A 25,635-nucleotide genomic window follows, 5' to 3' on the forward strand; every position below is an offset into this window, starting at 1 on the left:
AGGGTTGCTGGAGTGGTGGGGGGTGGGAGGGATGGGGTGGCTGGGTGATAGACATTGGGGAGGGTATGTGCTATGGTGAGCGCTGTGAATTGTGCAAGACTGTTGAATCACAGATCTGTACCTCTGAAACAAATAATGCAATATATGTTAAGAGAAAAAAAAAAGAAGAAGAAGATAGCAGGAGGGGAAGAATGAAGGGGGGGAAATCGGAGGGGGAGACGAACCATGAGAGACGATGGACTCTGAAAAACAAACTGAGGGTTCTAGAGGGGAGGGGGGGTGGGGGGAATGGGTTAGCCATTTTGGAAAACTCTTATGACCCAACCAATTAAAAAGAATTAAAACTAGCCTGGATGAATGGAAAAAGGAAGGGAGATAAGGAGGGAGATGATCATAGCAATGTCAGACTGAAATTCACATTAAGAAAATTAGATGAGACAGTACAATGAAAAAGTACTTATCATTAAATTTCGTTAATGAAGAAACTACATATTCTAAGTAGAATCTCTGTCAATATCTCCTGTCCACACAAAGATCTGAGGTACCATAAAATCCTACTAGTCCCTTCTTCTAAAGAGCGATTTTGTTTAAAAAAATTATATTTTTAAAAATATATACACACACTTAAGCATATATGTGTATATGTATATATACGACATATCTGCAACGTATATGTGCATATATGACCTATACACATGTTGTACGTATATTTACATGTATGTACATATATACAACATATATAAACAATATATATATAAATTTATATAGAATAATCCTGTTAATAATATCTGATGTCACAACCCTATAAAATGAAATGATTACCGAGAGAGTAAAAATGTCGCTTGACAGAGAGAGAGAGAGAGAGAGCACTGGAAAGGAAGTGTGATTAAGGGAAGGTAGGAAGGAGAGAACACATCTTTCAGCACAGCTAAATAATTCCCCAGCATCCTTAGCTCATGGTAAAAATGTTGAGTTCCAGAGAAGCCATTTTTATCAGAAGGTAGCCAGAGGCCTAAAGTTTAATTCTCCCATCCACAGCCATATGGAAGGAAATGTTACATAGTCAATACAAGAGAACAGGAAGGATTACAGCCCAAAGATAAAGATTTTGCATCTTTTCAAAACAATTTAACATTCCACCAGTGTTGTCACAAGCAAAGCTAATAATCTCCTAAAGAAAGGAAGAAATTACAGCACAGGTAATAAAGTCAATAATATCATAATAACTACGCATGGTGACAGAAGGTAATTACATTTACTGTAGTGAACATTTCATCATATATATAATTGTCAAAGCACTATGTTGTACGCCTAAAACTGCTGTATTATATGTCAACTATACTTCAATTCTAAAAATTTTTTAAAAGGTAGGAATTAATAAAGGAGCTTTCCATTTTATGTATTTAACCTACTCTCTCTTATAGGAGATAATAGAGTATCCAACTGAAGATTACACATTCTTCCTTTCAGAGAAGAAAAATTAAGCTAAAACTACCCATTAAAAATTAGAGAAAGGTTTGTAGAAATACCACTGTCTTGAATGTTATAGATATGTTATTAGAAAACTGATTTGTTTTTCTATTAATAGCTTTACTGCATTTTTGCACACGGTATTTATTATGTCCTAAGAGCAATTATTTTAACCTCATGAAAACTGAGCTACATTATCCGTATGACCATCCAAAAAAAAAAAAAAAAAAAAATGACTCTTTGCAATTTGCTGATCTAGAATCCCAATCAGTACCAAGATTACCTCCTACCTTCTTTCTGGGAAAAAGCAACTACACACTTCTTAAGTACTCAGCCAAGATCCAGAGACTCCTTTGGATTCTTACTTGTTACAGCCATCCGGCCTGCTGTCAGAAGGGCCGACCACAGTGTCCATGAACGTCGCAACGTTGGAAAATCCAGCTGGCAATTCGTCCCATTCATCAAATTTGATGCCACTGCCCAAGGAATAGGTACCTTCGCCACACTTACTGCATACCTGGTTCTTCATTTCTAGATACTCTCCCGAAGCACAGGAGAAAGCTGGAAGGCAGAAGAATGCAGAACGCATTAGTCACTGCATTCCTCCATGAATTTTGTCACCAGAATTATTTTTATAAAGCTCTGGTCATGCCACACCCTAATCAAAGCTTTCTAAAATTGTCCTTATTACCACATACACTTCATAATCTGGCCCCAATCTATTTTCCCCGGCTCATCCCTTGCCCCATCCTCTTCCAAACCTAACAAAATTCCTATCATTCCCAAAATTTCATCCCCTCTCTCTGCTGTGTTCTTTCTCCAGAGATGCTAACCAATCCATCTGTTCTACTTGCAAAATTCCCGTTCCTAACCCCAAAATGGCCCTCTTCATAAGACCTCCCTGCCCCCACCAGGCAGTCAGCTGGTCAGTTGTGCCTCCTTCTGTGCTCCTACAATAATACTCTTCTCATAGTACCTGCATTAAAGCGCGTGTGTGGGCATGTGCGCGCGCGCGCGCGCACGCACACACACACACACACACACACACACACACACACACACACACACACGGTGTGGTATACATGCATCAGTTGATGTGAGACTGAGCTTCCAGGAAACAAGGATCATTATTTTTGGATTCCTAATTCCATCTGGCAAATACTAAGTCCAAATAAAAGGTTGGTCCAGTAAGTGAGAACTAAATATAAAGGGGTAATAGGAGGGCAGTGTTTCTCATGCAATAGCCAAATCAGTATCTCCACTTTTTCAACATTCACAACTCCAACCTAGTCATTTCTACAACCTACATCTTATTACTGATGTCAAGCTCTGGGCTAATTCGGAGAACTAACTATAACCAGAGACAGCAGGCATGAGCATTGTGAAGAACAGTTGACACAGTTACAGAAAAGAAGGTAGCTCCGCCCCTAAGTTATCAGTCATTCAACAAATGTAAATCTATGGCCCCCAAGAGGGGGGCTCTGTGTTCGAAGTGCTATTAGTGACTCAAACACAGCAAAGGGCTTTCTAATCACTTAATCAGGATATTAAAGAAACAAGAACAAAATAAAACCTCACAATTATTCAATAAAGGAAAATAAGTCTCCCAACAGAGTGAAGGAGCAGAGCCTCCTTGTATTTAGATACATTCTTCTTTCATAATACACTTGGAAACTTAGCGAGAACGACAAACAATTTTGAAAAACTAAAGAATTAGAGTTAAAACTCACAGCTGTCTACTTATTTATCCACTGAAAAATTATAATGTTTTTCTTCAGAAAAGCTTGCGATGCTGTACAATGAAATTCTAACTCTCAAATCAACATCCCACAATTAGTAAAACATCAGAAAATAAGAAAAGGTTAGGCAAAGAATAGTGCATGCTGGCCACAAGTTCAAAACTATCCTGGGACCAGAATGTACCACTTCTTGTGACCTTAAGTGAGTTACTTCACCTCTCTGGGGTCCTCAGTTTATCTCTCTAAAAAATGAGATAATAATCATAGTTTTGGGCGCCTGGTTGGCTCAGATGGTTAAGCGTCTGCCTTTGGCTCAGGTCATGATCCCAGAGTCCTGGGATCGAGTCCCGCATCGGGCTCCCTGCTAGACGGGGAGTCTGCTTCTCCCTCCGCCTCTGCCCCTCTCTCTCTCTCTCTCTCTCTCTCTCTCTCTCATAAATAAATAAAACAAAAAAAATAATAATCATAGCACTGCTTCATATGCCTATACTAATTAAATAAAATATAGTATAAAGTGCTTAGCATAGTGCCTGGTATTTAATAAACACTCATTACGTGCTATTATTATCACTACCGGCACTACCAGCAGAGATACACAGCAATGGAAAAAAATTTATTTCACTTTCTATCATTTACAGAGCTTCTAGAAAACTGATAAATACTATAATAAACCAAGCACCAACATTACACTAAATCAAGGGTCAGCAAACCAGCTCACAGGCCAAATCCAGCCTGCCTGTTTTTGAAAATAAAGTTTTATTGAAACACAGTCACAACCATTCATTTACATATTGTCTATGGTATATGACAATATGGTAGAGCTGAATAGTTGTAGCAGAGATTATACCACCTGCTGGGCTGAAAATATTTACTTTCTGACAACATAATCTTTGAAGATAGTTTTGTCTAGTGTCCTAAACTGAACTTTTAATTAATAAGGAGTAATATTTTGTAAGTTGCTATAAAGGACTCTAGAAGCTAAGAAGATTGTGTTGTGTCATTTCAGAGTGTTCATTACCCTGTTAAAATCATTGAGAAGAGACTCAGTTCTTTCAGAGGTGTTTCCTTCTCTAAGACCAGAAGGAAAGTTGGAAGATATAGTTGACAGTGAATGTTTTGAGTATTTATTACACAGTCAATTCTTTTTATTCATGGTAAAATCCAGGGTTAGGGTCCTGTGAGACTCTGGTCACAGTATCTTCAGAAACAGATCAACACATAATCTTGTTTTATGTGTGTTTCAGTTGAAAAAAGATCTTATTTAATGTACATTGTTGATTCATTAACATGGAACTTACGGCCAACAGCACTACAACTCATCCTTGAACTAAACTTATTTAACCCACGTATTTTCTCCACAAGGCACATCACAGCCTTCTTGCATTTACAGCACTTCACCACATTTGGGGGCCATTTTAGACGGCAAAATCACCAATAAAAAGTATAAAAATGCAGAAAAAAGTGGCATTAAATAGATTGTGAAAAGGACGCTTTTTAACACTATGAGAAATAAGGCAGAATGTCACTTGTTTGACCTCAGCTGAGACCATATGATCAGATGACTCAAATTTTTAAAGCTTTGTATATGTCAACAAATGACTGTGAAAGTATTATTTGTACTGATGTGGGGGGGGGTCACAACTAAATTTTATAAAGTAGGTGAATTTGCAAATATGGAATCCATAAATAATTGGGAGCAACATGTTTATAACAGACCTGTGAAGAAGAAAGATATTATGCCCATTTACCAGATGAGGACAGTGAGGCACGGTACATTTAAATAACCCAATTAGGAGGGTACCCATTAACAAGTGGCAAAACTGATACTCAAATTTAGATTTGATTCCAAAGCAGGTGCCCCAAGAAAATTCAACTTAGGCAATTATTGTAACTGAATCAAAAAAGGTCAAGCAATTTCAAATGAATCCATTATTATATTTGACATCATTCTCCATTTCCTGTCTTGAACTGCTGAATAATATTCATTATTGTACATATTGAGCAATAACCATTCCCCAACCTCAGATACCTTGTGGAATTTTTAATATATCACTCCTAAAACACACATTCATGAAATATTTTAGCAAGCTGCTAACTTCCTTAAGTCTCAATATCCTCATCTATGAAAGGAAGATAGTAATAACATCTATCTCAAAGAATTGCTATGGGATTCAATGAGCTATTCCACATGAAGCATTTAGCAGTGTGCCTGACATAAAGCACTCAATATATGTTAGCAGTAATTATTAATAATACAATTCAGGGGTCTGGGACAATAAGAATTCTGACACAGGCCTGATGATTTTTCATCTCTTCAGAATAATTATGTGATCAAAGCTAGTCAAATGGGTATGGGGCCTTTAATGATACAGGGGAACTAAAGAGTCTAAACCTTTTTGTATTTTATTTTATTTTTTTAAAGAACTTATTTATTTATTTGAGAGAGAGACACAGCGAGAGAGGGAACACAAGCAGGGGGAGTGGGAAGCAGGCTGGGAGCTGGGTGGGGCTCAATCCCAGGACCTTGGGATCATGACCTGAGCCGAAGGCAGATGCTTAATAACTGAGCCACCCAGGTGCCCCACCTTTTTGTATTTTAATCATTTGTTATTCCTCAATCTTTTTTCCACCCTGGAAGCCAGCTCTCAAGCCACATGTCAAAGTAAGAGAAGAGCCACATGTTCTTGTTAAGTACAATTTACTCCATGAGATTATGTCAGCACGGAACTGCCCACCTCTTTAGGCAGTCACCAACGATGATCAGCTTTCCCTTTTCTAGTATTCCATCTTAGCCGCATCCACTTTCTACTTCAACACTGTTTTCTTGGCCTTTGATTTTTAGTTGGATGATAAAAGTTTCTACAATCTTAGGCATGACACTCTTTAAATTCAGATTTCTTTAGAGTGTAACATAGGACACTTTCAACAAAAGCAGAATGATAGACAGTTGTTGTAAGTGGTTGTTTTCACTGTTGTAAATGTCAGTTGACTAGGTTTCATTTGAACAATTAATCATTTCTAAAATAAATACGACTTTTCTTGAACAACCTCAAAATTCTAGAGTATCTGAATTGAATTAAAGTTAAGCAGACTCCAAAGTTCTGCCATAAGAACAGAAAAACCTGATTTGTGTAAGGTCACACACCACAAAACAGTGGGCTCAGTCTGGGATTTCACAATATTTTCCCTAAGTACCCAGAGAAAGAGTGATGTTAAAAGTCCACCCTCTTAAAGTCGAAATTGTAACCAAGAGGTCATGTGCTAAACTCAGTGTTCTTGTTCGCAGCTTTATGCCTCTCTTCTGACCTCAATTTCTGCTACTGTGAATCTGTAAAGGTTGAAATATGCAGGTGTGAAGAATCAGATAGGGAAAAAAAGCATTTATATTCATCTGTCACCAACTAGCAAAAGGCTGGCGCAATTTACTTAACCCTCTTTGTCTTCATTCATTCACATTCCAATGAGAATACCACTTTGCTTCCTCCCTCATAGGATTGCTGAGGTCCCATGAGACACTGGAAACCACTCTGACAGTGAAAAGGGACATATAAATTCAAAGCATCCCTATTATCATCCAACCACCCAGTACAATGTACTAAATAACAGCTACTGAATTAATCATTTCTATGCTGATTATCATCTATGATTTATGCCTAACAATAAAGAATATCTACTTAATCTTCTCACCACAAGGGCCTTTTAATTTTGCTTTTTCTTCCTCCAGAGACCTCATGCTTTGAAAGATAACTATCAATTACATTTATTTATAATTCATCCACTTTTCTATTTAATTCAAGATTATTCATTACTGAAATTTGTTTACTAAACAGTAAACAGTAATAATAAATAGTAATAAAAGAATTTTCAATTATTTTTTAATTTTTTTTTAAGTAGACGCCATGCCAGGCCCAAACTCACGATCCTGAGGTCATGACCTGAGCCAAAATCAAGAGTTCGATGCTTAACCGACTGAGCCACCCAGGCACCCCAAGGACTTTCAATTTTTAATGAGATGCTGATGAATTAGGAAGCATATACATTGTCATTACAAGTAATGGGAATCATACTATATTACAGGAAGTCATTCAACAAATACTTCTTGAGTACCTAGTATTTGGTTGGCAAACACTAGACACCAAGGGTATTTTGGAAACATTCCCTACTCTGATGGAGTTTCTATTCTAATCTAGTCTAGACTTATCTTCCTCAAAATAGATTCAAAATTTATATTCACTAAAGCTAAATTCACTGTAAAATCTATCTTATCTGTTAACCTAAGAGCTAAATAAGAAATAATTATATACATTGATGAGAAATAAATACTTAAATCAATTCTAGAAATAAGACAAGCAAATATGCCCTTTTCTTCAGTTGTTTAGTTTCATTTAAATAAGATCAATAGAGTAAGTTTAAAAAATAAGGTTAAAGCTGTAGACACTGTTCTTATGGACCACACCACAAGGATACTCTTGCAACCATTATTATTCACTGCCATTGAGGGCAGTACAAACAGGGACAATGATGCACAGATTTATAAACTCAATGATAAATTTTACCTTCTTTAATCATTCAGCCCATCAATTATCATTATCAAATAATTAAAACTTCAACTGCCTACCAGGTTTATTATTATAATTCTCACAGAAAACAAAAGAAAGTAGAAAATGGCACCTGTGAGAAATCTAACACAATACTGAGCCCAGCAAATCCAAGCTCTTGGTTTTCCTCTCTCAGTGCTAGTGATGAAGAAAACAATGGAACACGACCTTTTTAAGTTCCTACTTGTGAAATTCTTAGGAAAAAAAACTATTTTTGTATCTCATTTTATAAAAATGAAAGGGAAACATATAAACAAGTGCATTAATACAAACCAGTTCTGGCTCATGTTCTCTAATGCCCTGTTCTCTGAGAAGAGTATTTAGCGAAAGCACTGCCTCTACATCTCTGAAAATGAATTCTCACCTCTAACATCCTTCCCAGTGAATGGATCCTCACAGAGCCCGGTCAGGTAGGGCTATATGACTGCCCCTGTGCTTCTTCAAGGGGACTGATGGGCCATAATATCCATCCCCCTCCTCCCCACCAAAAAAACAACAACAACAACAAAAAAAAAACCCACCAACTCCTGCCCGGAAAAACAATCCATGAAACATAAGAGATAACAATCCCCATTAAATGAGTTTCCAACTTTTTATCAGAGAGCTAACTAAGATAGTTTTCATCTTAAAAAAAAAAAAAAATAACTAATGGATTTTATTGTGGCTTCCTGACCTAGATGTTTGATAGGGGAGAAGACCAATTCCAGTCCATTGGGCACAAGATGACATAAGTTTTATAGAAAAAAATACAACCAAGAAGGTCAGGGGAAGGAAAACTTGCAGAGTACTTGATGAGGTCACCAAAGGGGGCAGAACAATGCATTTGTAAAATCAGTTTTCTCAACTTTCAATTATATCCTAACACTTTGATTCTTACCATCCTGAATTTTTCCTCTTTCTTAGAAGGTGTCAGTCACGCTCTACTTCCTAATAGTCTTACTACCCTTGATTCTGCAATTTTGAGGGCTGAGTTCTCTCATCTCCTTCTAAACGTGTTTTTCAGAGAACCTCCCTCAACCGTAGCTCCACCAAACACCACAACTGATGTCAAGCCTGATTTTGGAGCTGTTCTTTTCATAATCCTGTTCACTCCTTTCACCTGCCATTGGTGTGTTGCTGAGCCCATTAACTTCAACACCCTTCCCACCTGGAACTTGAGGTATCAACATTCCAAAGCCTACTGAGGACAAAATGTTCCTGTTCTTTTCCATACAGAATGAATTTTCACAAATCTGATCAGATCTCTGTGTTTCAGCTATAGAATGAAATAGCGAAGTCAGTCTCTAATTGAGGATACCCCAGGTATCTAATCCACAAACATTCCAGGGTTTTGGAGCTTTCTGAGGAGTCTTGAGAGGGTTATAACTTCATCTCTTGGGATGAATGAAAAAAGACTCTATTCTAAATTAAGAATTTCTATAGTTGAAGAAATTATTTTTTTCTATTTTTTTCCTAATACTCATTGAATAAGTATTGCCAACAATACTCTAGGCGCAGGGGGAAAAAAACACTAACTAAACAACTTCTCATTGTATATGAGGATATAACTACAAATGTGCCCTAAATTCTGAATGTTATTCTTTTACCTTTCAGAGAAATATATACAATTAAGAATGAAATCTACAACCAGATCATTAATCCATTAAAATTACCCACAAAACAATATATCTGAGCCTTTACATGCTATTTTTTAAATCATTTGGTTATCCATATATATTTCCATATATAACTTGCATCACAATTCAGACAACAGATAAATGTTAGGGGAGCATGGATGCCTCAAGAAGGGGGGCTAATACTTGTTCAGTACATGCTATAGTATATTCCAAAGAGTCAGGACACCATAGAAGTTAAGAACATAAACCCAGGAGCTGGACTGCCTGGGTTCAAATCCCCATTCTGCCAAGTACCTACTCCACAAGGTTGTGGTGATGTGGAAATGATTTTGAGTGAATACATGTAAAGTAGTTACAAATGTGCCTGGCATGTAGCAAATAATGATTGGCTATTACCATTTAACATTATTATTATTACCATTAAGTTATATTATAATTATGATTCCTGGCACTATAGGTTATATGTATCACCTCATTTAACTCCCTCAGACACCCACGAAGAGCTGTGTCCAGCTCATAGTCCTTGGTATGACACACAAGAGCCTGTGAGATCTGCCAGAAAGTCTGTCCCCTCTCATACTCTCCCCAACAGCCAGCCACGTGGCTCTCACAAAGCACCCAGGGAGACCCAGTGCTGCCCCCAATCTGTACCTCTGCCCTGTTTCCTATGCCTCAAAGGCCACTTTGCATCCCTGAAGTCTAGAACTTCTTTCCGGGTTTGCTTCAGAGATCCTCAGAGAATTAATATTTATGGCCCATTAAATATGGCATTTATTGACTCAGTCCTCAGTAAGGATTTTTCACATGAACAATCTTTCAGTAACAATTCTTAGTAATAATTTTCTCAGTAACAATTTTTCATATGAACCTGCCAAGGCTTACATAATTTTTCAAGGTTATTCAGCTGGTAACAGATGACTCTGAACTTCAAACTTACATCTGCTTCACTGTGAGCCCTCTTCCTGTGAGCAGAAGTCATCCATCTCTCCTTGGAAGATCACCTTGGGTATTTCTATCTTTCATTCACTCTACCCCTATACTATGAGTAACTTACTTACCTGCTCCCTTGTTAAGATTCAAAGGTCATAGAAAACAGCAATCTTTTTAAGTTTATATTTGGATCCCTATTGTCAAGAATATAGGAAATGATAAATGCCTGTTCAGGGAATGAACTGAAGCTCAATAAATAGCTGTGAACTAAATATTCTGCCCAAGACATACAAGTCGGTTGCAGAGCTGGGATCTAATCTCAGGTGTATACCACACATGACCATCATCACCCATGGGAGGTCTTTAACGAGACACCAGTATAGTAAGGCTGCAAATGAACCTTGTAGAGCAAAGAAATTACATGAAATTAGTTAATTCTGGTAATAAGTAATACCATATAAAAATTTACTGAATTAGGGGTGCCTGGGGGCGCCTGGGTGGCTCAGTTGGTTAGGCGACTGCCTTCGGCTCAGGTCATGATCCTGGAGTCCTGGGATGGAGTCCTGTGTCGGGCTCCCTGCTCGGCGGGGAGTCTGCTTCTCCCTCTGACCCTCCCCCTTCTCGTGCTCTCTCTCTCTCTCATTCTCTCTCTCAAATAAATAAATTAGATATTTTTTTAAAAACTAAATAAATTAGGGCGCCTGCGTGGCTCAGTTGGTTAGGCGACTGCCTTCGGCTCAGGTCATGATCCTGGAGTCCCGGGATCGAGTCCCACATCGGGTTCCCTGCTCGGCGGGGGGTCTGCTTCTCCCTCTGACCCTCTTCCCTCTCGTGCTCTCTATCTCTCATTCTCTCTCTCTCAAATAAATAATTAAAATCTTTAGAATGAATGAATGAATGAATGAATGAATGAATAAATAAATAAATAAATAAATAAGGGGCGCCTGGGTGGTTCAGTCAGTTAAGCCTCCAACTCTTGGTTTCAGCTCAGGGCATGATCTCAAGATCCTGAAATTGAGCCCTGCATCAGGCTCTGTGCTCAGCGCATGGAGTCTGCTTGTCCCTCTCCCTCTCCTCCCCCCACCATGCTCTCTCTCTCTAGAATAAATAAATAAAATCTTTTTTAAAAAATTCCTAAATTAGCCAGGCACATGTGTTTACACCTGTGTTTTCCAAAAATTATATCTGCAGAAATTAGCCCGTGGGTTCCAACTACACATTAGATAAAAGAGGCCTGTAATCAACTAAACTTGGCAAACTCTGAGTAAAACAGGATGCACTTAACACACAGGAAGTGTCCTATAAATGTTTATTGGGTTTGTCAGAGACTTTAATCTGAGAACGTTCACTGCATCCCTCCGTGAGAGGATTCACCATTTTCCAAACTTACTCGTATTACAGAAAACCCTGAAACGCTTGTTTCTATGAAGTATTTCTTGGGATTAGTATTCCATCAAACAGACTCACGGCATGGTATGTGATGGGCACTTAGCACCATGTACTCAGGGCGCCCATGTGTACTCGCTCCCGTACCAGTAACAGCTTTTCACACAACAGAAACAGTCTAGGAGGTGAATCCTGGGGAAAAGCCTACACTAGCAAGAGCTACAATGCCAGGGAATGGATTTCTCAATCTCCCATTCAGAAAGCTAAAACCAACTCTCTCTCTGAGAATCGTTCCTCTTCCTTCACTTCTAAGCTGAAATCAAAAGCTGTTGACCCAAACTGTCATGAGTTACTCTGCTTACAAATATGTAACAATACCGATCTGAGAGAAATCAAGAAAAAGGAAAAAAATTCATATTTGACTTTTTTTCTACTCTGTACATTAACACTTTTTGATCCAAGAAAACCAAATATTAGAACTTTATATAAATACTAAAGTACAAGATTAAGAATGCCCACAAGACTATGACCAATTCGATGACAACAGATCAAATGGAATCACAGCTGTCTTAGTCATCCTCAATTAGAAAAGTGTGTTATGGTTGTACTCAAAGTCACACACTGACTAACATTTGAGGGAGTAAGCAATAGAAGATAACTCCCAAGAGGAAGGGATATCTCATTATGTTTATCTCCTCCTTCAGTACTCTAGACTTGTCTGAAAATACGTAAGGACATAGAGGAATTCTCTTCCCACTCTCAGTAGCCAGGCTTTTCTTTCTTTCTTCCTTTTTTTTTTTTAAAGATCTTATTTATTTATTTATTTGAGAGAGAGAGAGAGAGAGAGAGAGAGAGCAGGGGGAAGACCAGAGAGAGAGGGACAAGCAGACTCCACACACTGAGCATGGAGCCCGATGCGGGTCTTGATCCCATGACCCTGAAATCATGACCTGAGCTGAAATCACCAGTCAGACAACGCTTACCAGACTGAGCCACCCAGCTGCCCCCAAGCTTTTATTTCTAAGGTTTGGATTGGCTTGAAACAAAAGGGCCTTTTCTCCAGCAAGACAGTGGTAGAGAGAAGGGAAGAGGGAGGACGTGCGGGGGGGGGCGGGGGGGGGGGGGGGGAGGGGGAGAGGAAGGAAGGAAGAGATGAGGGATGAGAGAGAAGGTATCCCCACCCAGACAAGCATTCCAAAACACTGTTGTTTCTGATGATCTAAGGTCAAGGAGATCCCAGAGGGTCAAGGGAAAATTTTAGGGAAGTGACCCAACAGCAGAAAAGAGACAGAGTGGGGATAGGGGTTATCCTTGTTCTGGGGGGAGACAAGGAGTGCCGTAGTTCAGAAGTGGCATGCTACCTGCAAACTGTCTCAATGATGCCAAGACCTCACAGGATGGCGGATGCCCACCAACACAAGACTCTTGGCACCAGGGCTTCAGAGAAGCAGCAAAGTTCTCTAAGCTAAGCCTGGAATTAGCAGACAGGAGGAGGGATATGAGGGCATCTCAGTGGCCCGCCCTTGGAGCAGTACTACCTAAGAGACGGAGGAGATTTCCACAGCAGAGGAAACAGGAGGACGATGGGAGCCGGGGTCAGTTAATGACCAGAGCCTTCTCCATGCCGTTTCCTGAGCCCTAGTAAGCTTCCAGCTCACATCCCACCCAGGGCTCTAGCACAACAAAAACTTCATTAACTTCACTTAGAGAAGCCTTGTAGCCAGATTTTATATGATTTTTTTAAAGTAACAATTATATAATATAGCTTGCCCATTGATTTTCTGAAAAATTTACAACTGCTACCTCAACATTCCCATAAGCCTTTTCCTAAGGAAAGGCTGTACTGCTTCCTTTTGAGAAGAAAGAAAAAATACTCCCCAGTTACATTCTGAAGGATCTACAGCAATTTCAACTGAGGCCAAACTCTGGGTCTGACTTCATTTAGAGACACTGGGATACGGGGAAATTAAGTCCTACACAATCCTCGCCCTAGATACTCTTCACTCATTTGAAGCTGCCACACGCCATAATTTTATTTTCTTTTTCTTTGTGACCCAACTGCTGGGCCATATCATTATGGCCTAACTGCTGAGTCTAGCACCTATGGGCATCACTCGCCATCCAGGGTCTTGGCATTGTTCAGGCACAGCTTGCAAGAAGCACGCCATTCCCGAACCAGGATGCTTTTACCCTTCTTTGTCCTTGAAGCACAAGAGTGCCTACAATCTTCCCTTGACGATATCCACCAACATTGCTTTACATCTCCCACACGGGGCCCTGCAAGGCCCACCATCCTGAAGTGGCAGTCTAAATCAGTGGGTAAGGGACAGGCTCTGGAATCAGACATATCTGGATTTGAATCCCAGATTTGCCATATCCTGGCTGTATGACCTGCGGTAAGGTACTTCTGATATCTATCTGAGAGGGTTGTTGTAAGGACACAATGGGACTAAGCGCAGTGTTTAGCATACAGTCAGTACGTGAGAAATGATAGCTATTATTAGCAAGAGAAAACCTAAGCCACTGAGGAAATACTCAGTTATTACCATAACTGCATCTGCAGGACTTTAATGGCTAGGAACATGGCAAGCACCATGTTTAATGCTATGAATTAACTGAGTTTCTAAGTTACTGAGATATGTGATATTTTGGGGGCATTTTAAAATAATTTATATTGGTATGCATTTACCATACAAGAAAAAAGTCACATTTTAGAGGCCAGACCAACGGTTTCTAGAGCAGACATAATCATATTATGCGGAAATCACTGAAAATTCAGATTTCAGACAAAACACCAACATAAAAAAATGTCCCCAGCCATCACATATTGTCCTTTTTAAAGTCAGTATCATTTTTAAAGTAAGTAGTATCACTTTTAAAGTAATAACTAACAGAGACTTGATGACTAGTCAATTTTTTAGAAAAGTTCCAGCTAGAGTATCAGATTCATAACATTGTCTGTGAAAGACTATAGTAAATAATGTGCAAAAAATAAAAAAAAAGTCCCTGGCCATCCTCAAATAGAAATAATTCTTATTGAAGCATCAATTCTATGGCAGATTTTTGAACTTTCGAACAATAAATGTAATCAGTGGTATGCTATTAAGTGTTTAACAACTAGCTCTCAGGGGAAGAGAGGCACATAACTTGTAGTGTTTGCCAAATTCCATGGTGTAAAATACTCTGGCCAGGCCCATTTCAAACTAACAATCAGCTTTCAAAAGCCAATGTTAGCCAGCACATCACCTACGTAAGGAGCAGTGTTCGTAGTGGTTAGGTAGTCCACTCCTGCCCCCAGCGTTGTTTACAAGGGAGCCAAAGAATTAGCCCACAAGTAAAAAGTAAACAGAGATAAATAATATGCAGATTTCCTAGGAAAGTAACTGAAGCATTTTACAACAAGCTAACTCCATAGGTATTGTTTTAGACTGTTTCCGTTTTGCACACAAATCCTCCCTTACTGAGAGCTGACATCTTTCTGCCTGAGAACACCCCAGCTTGTATTGTCTTATGCTATCTAATCTGACCCCACTATCCTCTTGAGTCTTGCTAGACTGAACTCTTTACCTGGCTACAGGGAACCCAGGTTCTCTCTGTAATCATTTAGTATCACTTACTAAAAATATTGGATTTTTCCTCTAATTTGCCCCATGAGACTCCTGCTGTCTTCCTGTCTCCCTTTTTTCAGTAAACCCACAACCTATGCTAATACTCTTCTCGCCAGTAAGAGAGACACATTCTATGAATGGGAAGGAATTAACTACCACTTAATAATTTGCTTATCTATCTGCTCTTTTATTTGGAAACAGAAAAACTAAGCTTTTAGGAAGACCATTTGAGAAATGGCAGGAAAACCAAAATAACCTCTCTATGTCTTACTTTCAGCTTTGAACTCCAATCTACCCCAATACTACTTCACTGAAGGTACCAATCACTCACCAAATGCTTTGAACTCCAATCTACCCCAATACTACTTCACTGAAGGTACCAATCACTCACCAAATGAAAGGATTAAAAAAAGCAAGAGTTTACAAATGAAAACAAATTGAATAACCTATTTGTCTATTCGTTATGTTGCCCTTCCAACCTGTTTATTGCTAAGACAAGCTACTGAATGTGATATTCATCAATTCTACCGTCTCTCTGTAGGTTACACTAAAAAGACAAATTGCATGATCTCTTAGGCTTAAAAAAAGAAACCCATTGCTAAATGGCAGAGTTCTGTGCATGGGTGCTGGTGATGACAGCACAACAATGTGAATGTACTTCATGCTGCTGATCTCTACACTTAAAAATGGTTGAGATGGGGGCGCCTGGGTGGCTCAGCCGGTTAAGCGTCTGCCTTCGGCTCAGGTCATGATCCCAGGGTCTTGGGATCGAGCCCCGCATCGGGCTCCCTGCTCAGCAGGAAGCCTGCTTCTCCCTCTCCCACTCCCCCTGTTTGTGTTCCCCCTCTCACTGTGTCTCTCTCTGTCAAATAAATAAATAAAATCTTTTAAAAAAAATGGTTGAGGTGGTAAATTTTATGTTATATATATTTTCCCAAAGTTTTTGAAAACTTTTTTAAAATGTAAAGAAAAAAATCCATTAAAGAGAGATTCTGCCACTCTGCCCTCCAAAGTTTCAACTGAGATGGTAAACCAGATTTTAAATAGGTTTTTTCTTTAATAAATAAATAAAAATAGCATCCTCTAATTCTGCCTGTGTCTCATTACAGACTTCAGGCATAAGGGCACTGAGTGTTAAGAAGCTTTTGCTCTGCTAGACATCAATGCTCTACATTCCTTTTTCCCAAAGTCTCTTATATTCATTTTCAATCACTTCTTGGGCTGAAGGGATACAGTTTAATCAGGGGAACGAACGGTGCAAACGTCTGAACATACTGCATTCTTTGCCTCTCACGGGGTCGGGCAGGCCAGAGCAGTCCGCCGCAGAATTCGGGATGGCAACCCTCCACCTGGAGCCACTGCTGTCACATTCTGTGTATTCAAAGTGGTAATCATTCTGCAAACAATCACAGAAACAAGCCTTTGTTAGAGCCAGATTTCATGGGACAACTGTGCTTTCTCCATCACCCCCAACCTGTGTGCCAGCCCGACTCCAAACTGTCCTCTCTGCTTGGCTCTCATTCTTACCCTCTTCCGTGCACACCAAGCAGGGCTTTGTGTTTTGTTTTGTTTTAACAAAAATTATCAGGCCAGGCAGTGCGTAGGCACTGTGGACAGGATGACGGACAGTCGATGCGCTCAAGCTGTGACCGCTGACCTTTAGTCTCACCGCCCCGAAAAGGCTACACTTCCCTAGTTCTCTGGCAGAGTTTTTAAGTTCCAAATAATTGATAGATAGGATTCTAAAGAGCTAAATAATCCTCAGAAACTGAATGCCATCACTGTCCCTAGTTTTTCACAGACAGAAAGAACTATTCCCACTGACCTAATTCTCACTCTGTTTAAAATTTAACAGTGGGTATAATAATTAATCATCCAAATGCTAGTAAAGGACAAGCAGTTTTTTAAGCACCATACACATCCACCACAGCAGGCTGCCATCAATCACAGACTATAAAAGAGACATTTATTACAAGTGCCAAATTAAGACCAACCCACTTATCTCTAGCCTCTGGATGCTTTAAAATTTTCACAATGACCTCCCCTGGTCGGAGCACATTACATGTGCAAGATGCTTGAACTGAGGGAGAACAAGGACACAATGTCATTGGAGCATTTTGAGAATGAAAGAAATTCTAAACCTTCCCCCAAATATTTTCAGTTCAATATCTTATTTATTCAGTTTAATATCCTGGACAATGCCGTTTGGATTCACCCACTCTATTATGTCTCCCTTACTGTATCAGTGACCAAAGAGAACAGAAATATCAAGTCATATCAACATCAGGAAATGAGGTGTAAGGTGAGAAGGGGTGTGTGGGTGGGTGTGTGTGTGTGTGTGTGTGTGTGTGTGTGTGTGTGTTTGCGAGTGTGTGCATGCATGGACATGCATATACATGGAAAGAATACCACTTAAGAAATTAGTTCTGAAATCAGAAAGGTCTGCATTTGAATTCACATCCCATTGCACCAAGCACAATCTATGCGATACTGTGCAAGCCGCTTTACCTCTCAAAGCACCCAATTTTCATTAGGAAAATGAGAATAATAATATTTTCTACTTTGTATGGTTGTTGTGGAAATTAATTAAGATAAGACGTGTAAAATGTTAGGTATGTTAGGCTACACTGCGTTAGCACTTGACAGATGCTTACTAAGGATGGTGAGGGCAGAGAGGATGACAGAGAAAGGAGTTAGTGGAGATGTGGTAAGGCATAAACTGTTTGAGTCTCTGTTTCTTCTACTTCAATTTCTGCTTATACTTAAAATAAGAAGGGATCTTAAGTTAGGGAAAGTGGGATTATCAGGCTGGAAGCAAAGGTTTTTTGCTGCATTTAGACCCCACCCCAGAAATAAAATTAAGTATACCCTTCAGGCAATCATCTATGACTATTATTTTTGACCAAGCTTGACAACAGGTAATTTGAGATTAAGTTGACAGGATCCTGGATTTCAAATATGCCTTACTGTCAGTTAAGGGCAAATCTACATACCTAAAGAAGGGAGGGAGAAAGGAAAGAAATAAAAGTTCATTGAATTTAACTACTTAACAAAGGTTAAACACAAAAGTCATCATAAAGTGAAAGGTAAATAACAACACAACAAATTGGTGAAGAAACAAAATACAGCTAAGATTAATTAACAAACCTGGGTTTCTAAAAACCAGCCCAGAAAAGAACAAATAATTATTTGAAATATGGCCAAAGAACACAAGCAATTCTTTCAGATCAATAAACTTAAAAAGTTAAACCTCACCAAAGAAATGCAAACTATTTTCATCAAGTTGACACAAACATTTTAAAATAATGTTTAAAAGCTTCCTGAGGTTACAGGGCAGTAAAAGGAACAATCAGGGGCCTCCAATCACAGTTAAGTGGTACAAACCTTTCTGAAGAGAAGTAGATCTGTAGGTATCAAAAGCTTTAAAGTGTTCAAAAATTTGAACCCAAAATCTCTCTGGTAGCATCTAATTCCAAGGGCGAAAAATATTTAATGTGGTCACTGATTTCTGTGCAAAACGGCTCACCATAGCTTTGATATGGCTAGAAGGAGTATAATTAATAGGTGAACATTATAGGACCATACATTATTTATCTGGTATTTTTCACATACATCTATTTCATTAAATACTCATTAGCAATTATATGGTTCAGGAAGGACCGTGAATAATATTACCATTGTTCCACTGAAACTCCGATTGGGTCAGTGATTTAGCCAGAGACAGCCAGCTAGTATGTAGCATAGCTGAGAGCCCAAGTCCAGCCTGTGTTTATTTACCAGTGTTCTCAGTTTTCGTAATGCCATTAGGCTTCAAATAGACGGTCACTGTTTTAAAATAGAAGGAGTAGTACAAGTTTCTAATATAAAAGCCTGATGGTTACACAGTCTACCAGTCATCTTAAGGATGGCTCATATTCAAACAGAATACAAGAGTACACAGATAAGCAGGAACCCTATGATTTCCCCCCATGTCTAGGTCAGTTTTCCATGCTTGCCGGCAGCAAGTCACCACACAGCCATGTAAGAAAGCACCAATTTATCTGTTGGTATCACTGGGCCAAAATCAAGGTGTCAGCCTCCCTCCAGACGGTCGAGGGGAGAATCTGCTCCCTGCCTCTTCCTGTTTCTGGTGACTGCTGGCATTCGCTGGCTTATGGAAGCATCACTCCAGTCTCTGCCTCTGTGGTCACACTACCTTCTCCTCTTCTGTCTTATCTCCCTCTGCTTCATGCTTGTAAGTACACTTGTGACTACATTTAGGATCCGCTTAGATAATAAAGAATAATCTCCCCATCTTCACTTAATCACATCTTTGAAGTCCTTTTTTCCATAAAAGATAATTCATGGGTTCTAGAGATGAGGATATGCATATCTTTTCTTCCGGGTAAGGGCGGTAGGCACTATTCAGCCCACCACAGTCCACCCTCTGGCCCCAAAGATGCAGGTCTCTCTCACATGCCAAATACCTTCACCATATCCCAACATCAGCTCAAGTCTCAGCCCATTACAGCATCAACTCCCAGTCCAAAACCTCATCTGTATCTCATCAGCTCAAAAATTCCAAATGTAATCCTCTGCATCAGGTATGGGGACACTCTGGTTATGATCCATACTGGGGCAAAATTCCTCTCTACCTGGGACCTGTGTCACCTGCTTCCAAAATACAAGGGGTTTGGACCTTAACAACAGTTACAGATGTTCCCATTCCAAAAGGGATAAACTGGAAGGGAGGAAGGAAAGGAATAAGTCGACAGTCCCAAGTAATTTCAAAATACAGCAGGGTAGATTCCATTAGGTTTTAAGGCCTAGAAATAATCCACTGTAGTTTACAGCTCCAACATGGGGCCCAGGGCTCCACCCTCAGAGTCATTCTTAGGTTTGGTTTGGTTTGGTTTGGTTTTCTGTAAAGTAGAACATGTGTGCAGCTGAGTGATTTTACTAGGCTATTTCTGGCCTGTAAAATTTTGGGATTCCAACAGCCTTCCTCCATTTCATCCACCTCTGTCCCTTTCAGTTCAAGGTGGCAGTATTTCTGCTGATGTTATCAAAACCCTAGTGGGTCTTTTTTTTTTTTAATGATTTTATTTATTTATTTCACAAAGAGAGACACAGCGAGCGAGAGGGAACACAAGCAGGCGGAGGGGAGAGGGAGAAGCAGGCTTCCCGCGGAGCAGGGTGCCCGATGCGGGGCTCCATCCCAGGACCCTGGGATCATGACCCGAGCTGAAGGCAGAAGCTTAATGACTGAGCCACCCAGGCGCCCCTTGTGGGTCTCCTACGAATGTCAAAGGATTCATGCCATTAGACAGATGAGCCTCCATAGATCTTTCCTAGACAATCCCATCCTTATTCCCAGCTTCTGCTGAAATGGTTAAAGAGACCCATGAGGCAGACACCTTATTTCTGTAGCACTAGCAAAAGAATTTCCAGACACATTCTTGGGGTTCTTTCTCTCCACAGCCTAGTTTCCCAACTATGTGTGGGCCTCCTAATTTTACAATTTTGCAATCTGAACAAAATGAGAATTTCCCAAATCATCAAGTCTGGTTTCCTTTTTGTTTAGGAATTTTCCCCTCAATCTGCCTACTTCCTCTCACATTTTACTATAACCAGCAAGAAGAAACCAGGCCATACCTTCAATACATAAATCTCCTCTGGAAATAACCAAGTTCGTCACTTATAAGTGTTGTCTTCCACACCACAGAGAACAAAATTCTGCTACCTTTTCTGCTACTACATAACAGGGATCATCTCTCCTCCAGTTTCCAAAGGCATATGCCTCATCTTCTTCTCAGCCCTAACCAACAGCACCTTTACTATTTCTAGCAACATTGTGCTTATGACAGTTTACATTTTCTCTAAGACAGTCTCAGCTTTGTCCTCTGTGCTCCTCACTGAGTCCTCGCTGACAGAGTCTCTGATAACCCTATCTCTGCCAATAGTCTGTTCTAGGCAATCCAGGCTTTTCCTATCATGTGCCTTCAAATACTTCCAATTTCTGTTCCTTACCCAATTCTAAAGCCACCTCTACATTTTTTAGGTATGTGTTACAGCAGCCCCCCACTACAAGGTAGCATAATCTATATTGGTTTTCCTACAGCTGCTGTAATGTATCACCACAAAGTTAGCAGCTTAACACCGAGATGGATTCTCACAATTCTGTCTTCAAGTCCCACTGAGGCATCAGCCAGGCCAGGCTCCCTTGGGAGATTCCAAGGAAGAATCCATTCCTTGCCTTTTCCAGCTTCCGGTGGCCACCAGCATTAGTTGGCTTGTGGCCACATCACTCCAGTCCCTGCCTCGGTGGACACGTGGCCTTCTTTCTCCTCCTGCGGTGATTGCATTTAGGGCCCACCCTGGTAATCTCCCAACTCAAGATTCTTATTCACCTCTAAAGGTAACATTCATAGGTTCCAAGGATTAGGACTTGGGTGGGGGAGCATTCTTCAGCCTATCACAAGTCCCCATTGACCAGCCTTGCCTTGACCAGCCATGCACTTACATAATGACTCTCTTTTTTCTCTTCTACCCAGTTATTTGTATGAGGAAATCTTTCCTATTTTCATGTCCCACTGAGAAGTTCCTGGCCCTCATATGTAAAACGCAGGTAATTTGTTATCATCCTTGCAAAATAATGATGCTGAGAAGTCTGACATGAATTTCAAATGAAGGCCCCAGAATAAATAGGAAGCTCAGAAACCTCTCTCTTGGACCACTGGACCACTGCCTCTGTGTCATTCAAACTGTCTGTTAGGGGATGAGGAAGGCAATAAGAACAGGTCAAAGGCATATTGTATTCTCTAGCTGCAATGGTAGATGTCATATGCCAATTAGTTTTCCTAAAATTCTTTATCCTACCTGCCTCCTCCAGATTAGTGACCTCTAAAGGGCCACAACTACTCTTATGTCACAAAATTCTCAGGATTGCTGCAGGAAGCTTTAATGTGTTTGTTTATAATTTAAAAATACTGAAATGCAGACCTATACCATGGAGAGGGCAGCACTTAGGGTCAGGAATTTAGATTGTAGCCCAAGCTAGAAGGATTTTAAATTATTTAATAGGCTATTTCATCTGGGCTGGTAATAAAGCGTTTTATTTTTAAATCTATTTCTGAAAGCGACCCTTAAATCCATAGCAAGGATGTAAGAAATACTGTGATGTAGTAAAATCACTAAAGATAAACTATCTACTCCTCAAAAATTCTGAGTGGCATTCAAGGTACTGATTTACAGCCAACTCCCCAAAACTCTAGCCACAGACCCACCTAACCATTGAACACTTAAATTGTTCCCTTGGAAAGGAGAATTTCCCAGGTGTTAAAGAGCAATTAAAAAGGTAAAAAAATTTTCTTATACAAATATGGAATTAATACACATCAAAGATCTTATTTATCATTAATCAGCAAGTTAATCAATAACAATGTTATAACCAGTTTAAAGGAAAATTCAAAGAGCACACAGAAGCGGGCAATCAGGAAAGTGAAATGAACTAAGAGATGCCGAGGGGTAAAAATCCAGAGGGTAATTGGTCCATTGCATTCAAAGGATGAAACACACTCTCATTTCCATGGACAGGAGTCATTTGTATGACTATTGGTTTCCTACAACTCAACAATGTTGTAACATAGTTCAAAGACAATATAGGCTCCCACCGGAACTGATCTTTCAGCAAAGGGCACCACGCAGGACAACTGGTAATCTTTTCTGCCTATTTCAACATGTTTCACAAGTTTTCCTGACAAGTCGCCGGGATAGAATTCCTGACAATTTTCCCTCCATTTCAGCCTGCAGGTAGCTTATCACCAAACAGACTGACAAGAGTCAGAGTGCACTCTAAGAACAACAAAATGTCAGCTCACAAGCCATACTCTCCAAATCATAAACTGGACGAAGCATTTGGCCCTGCTCCACTCAAAAGATGGCGGCTATTTAGACAGGTCTGCCAATCCCAGAGTGCTGGGGCATGGAGACACTGCCCCAAATAACAAAATGATGGGATCCTTTGAAAAATTTACAATGTAAATATATGGGAACCAGGAAACAACGCAAAAAAGAAAGAGAACATGGAATTACTCCTGATCACCAAGCACTTAAGGAAAGATTATCCCTCAGTAGAAATCATGGTACATCCCTCTCCCCACCAACCCCCTCCCCCACATACACACATGCTCTCTTCCCATAGAAGCCTTGGCCTTTGGGCTTCCATGTTCAGCTCTGCATCACCCAATTTTAGAAGTCAGTTTAGGCAGAATCCCCCCCCACCCCTGATGGGTCCTCTTAGTAATTTTTCATCCACTGAACCCCCCGACCCTGCTCCTTGCCTAAAAACCCCCACTTGTCCATGCTGTATTCAGAAGTGAGCCCAGTTCTACACTAAGGTCTCTTTACTACTATTACAACAGTTTCTGAATAAAATCTGTTTTTATTACTTGAACTACTGACAGTTCTGCTTTCCTCTGACACCCCCAAATGCAAAAGTCATTTATAGTACAAAAGCTTCATGGCACTCACAGAAAATCTGGGGTAGCATCTCCCAATTATGATGACAACTGTTACAATTTAACTACACATAGGCTAGCCAACACTTCAAATATATCTCACATACAAAAATAATATGCATATATACATACATATCTTGACACATATTTTATATAAAACATTAACATATATAACAATCTATGCCTGTACCAAAATATATCATTTTTATACATTAAACATTAACATATATCATTCTTTACTACGTGGCACTTAATTATTAGTAAGTACTATGGCCTAAGTGCTATGGGGAAGATTTAAAATAATTAAAACACATAGACCTTGTACTCGGTAAGCTTCTGTTTTTGTTGGAGTCGACAGGACACACACATACCGTATCATTCTATAAGAGAGCATAAAGACGAAGGGCTCCAAAGTGGAACAGTAGCATCACAGGTAAGTGTTCAAGTAAAAACTCCAGCTGGTGAAAATTACCCACAAAAACCCTTTAACTCCCCCATTCAGTACAATGTTGTAGCACTTCCCAATCAACTCATCACAGCCAATTTTTCCCTAAGCCTTCCAGCAGATACCTATTTCCTAAAATGCAAATGGCTTGCTTTTTAGGGGCCATGTTTTCTGGAAAAATAAGGTAGAATGTGCATGATGTGACCTCATTATATAATGATTTCAGAGTCAGACCAAATATCCGTGAGCTGAAACCACCAGAAAAGGCTTTGAGGAAAAATCCCGGAAAGATAGCAGGATTTTTAAGTCTTCTAGGGCCACCAGATCCTTCATAAATAAGCCAGGGTGATAGGGTGTGACAAACAGCAAGATAAGGCCTGAAGGTATGCAGTGAAATAAAGCAGCCTAAGGACAGAGAGACAGATGCCTGAACTTCTGGACTCTGAGGTTTGTTCATGGCAGTGACCCGCCCTTGAGAAATTCAGCTCCTACACACCCCCTACTTAGACTTGGTAGTGAATTAAGAGGTGACCACAGTTAATTATCAAGACCCGCTAGATGAGCACAAATTGTAGTACAGAATCAAAAGGAGAGAGGCAGTAAGAGGCCTCGGGCCTCAAAGAAGAAAAAGTGCTGATCCCTAAGAGAACACACACAGAGGAATGGAACCAAAAGAAGCTCATGTCATCCATTTCCTTCAAAGAGGGTTCCTTCTCTCTGAATGTTTTTATGTAAGGCATTGAGAACAGCATAGCCCTGTATTTGATGAGACTGCAGCTCATCTGGGACAAAAGCTCTGGAATTGAAGTGCTCAGCAAAGAGCTTGGCACCCATACTTGAGGAAGCGAGGCAGCAAGAAGGAAAGAGAGCATGAGATGGTAGTGCATCGCGCCAATGCGTCAACTCCAATTCCCATGAGTGAGCATACTCATCCGACTTCTGTGGGAAGGTCAAAAGTGTGAGAATACTTCATGCAGACACACAACCACCTTATAACAAAAACTTCTTTAGCCTATATTATCAAGTACGTGTGCACAGTGGCAGTGTGCAGTAATATTTATATTCAGATTTTTCTTTTATAAAAGGAACATGAAGTTACCATGGGAACCTCAGGCTAAGTAAAGTAATAGGTATCTGATCTATTTATGACACATCCTCTTCTCTGCATTTGCAGACACTCCTGCTTTTTAGAAATTATTTTGAAAGAGTTCATGTTTTAGATCTGAGTTCACTGTCTATCTTTGTCAATAAGGCCTTACAAGTATTCATTGTGTAAACCAGTATAGATTTATTGGGCACCACCCTTGTGCCAATTGAAGACATGTGGATGCTGGGGATACTGCAG

General features: G+C 39.9%; 1 protein-coding gene across 2 annotated transcripts in view; it reads right to left on the reverse strand.

Moving 5' to 3' along the window:
* Nucleotides 1-25,635, reverse strand: part of ELAPOR2 (endosome-lysosome associated apoptosis and autophagy regulator family member 2) — a 186,313-nt gene that overhangs the window by 80,838 nt on the left and 79,840 nt on the right. Inside the window, exons 1-3 of one of the 2 annotated variants that reach the window (XM_025873257.2) lie at nucleotides 18,732-18,756; nucleotides 16,623-16,743; nucleotides 1,836-2,031 (exon numbers count right to left, since the gene is read on the reverse strand). In XM_025873257.2, coding sequence (XP_025729042.1) covers nucleotides 1,836-1,999 — 164 coding nt within the window. In that variant the 5' untranslated portion in view covers nucleotides 2,000-2,031; nucleotides 16,623-16,743; nucleotides 18,732-18,756. Of the gene's footprint in view, nucleotides 1-1,835; nucleotides 2,032-16,622; nucleotides 16,744-18,731; nucleotides 18,757-25,635 lie in introns of those variants that run through there. The other variant, XM_073898735.1, reaches the window with a different exon arrangement.

This window comes from Callorhinus ursinus, unplaced genomic scaffold (genome assembly GCF_003265705.2).
Source record: "Callorhinus ursinus isolate GAN/ISIS: 27379988/994484 unplaced genomic scaffold, GSC_fseal_2.0 scaffold12, whole genome shotgun sequence".
Classification (NCBI taxonomy): Eukaryota; Metazoa; Chordata; class Mammalia; order Carnivora; family Otariidae; genus Callorhinus; species Callorhinus ursinus.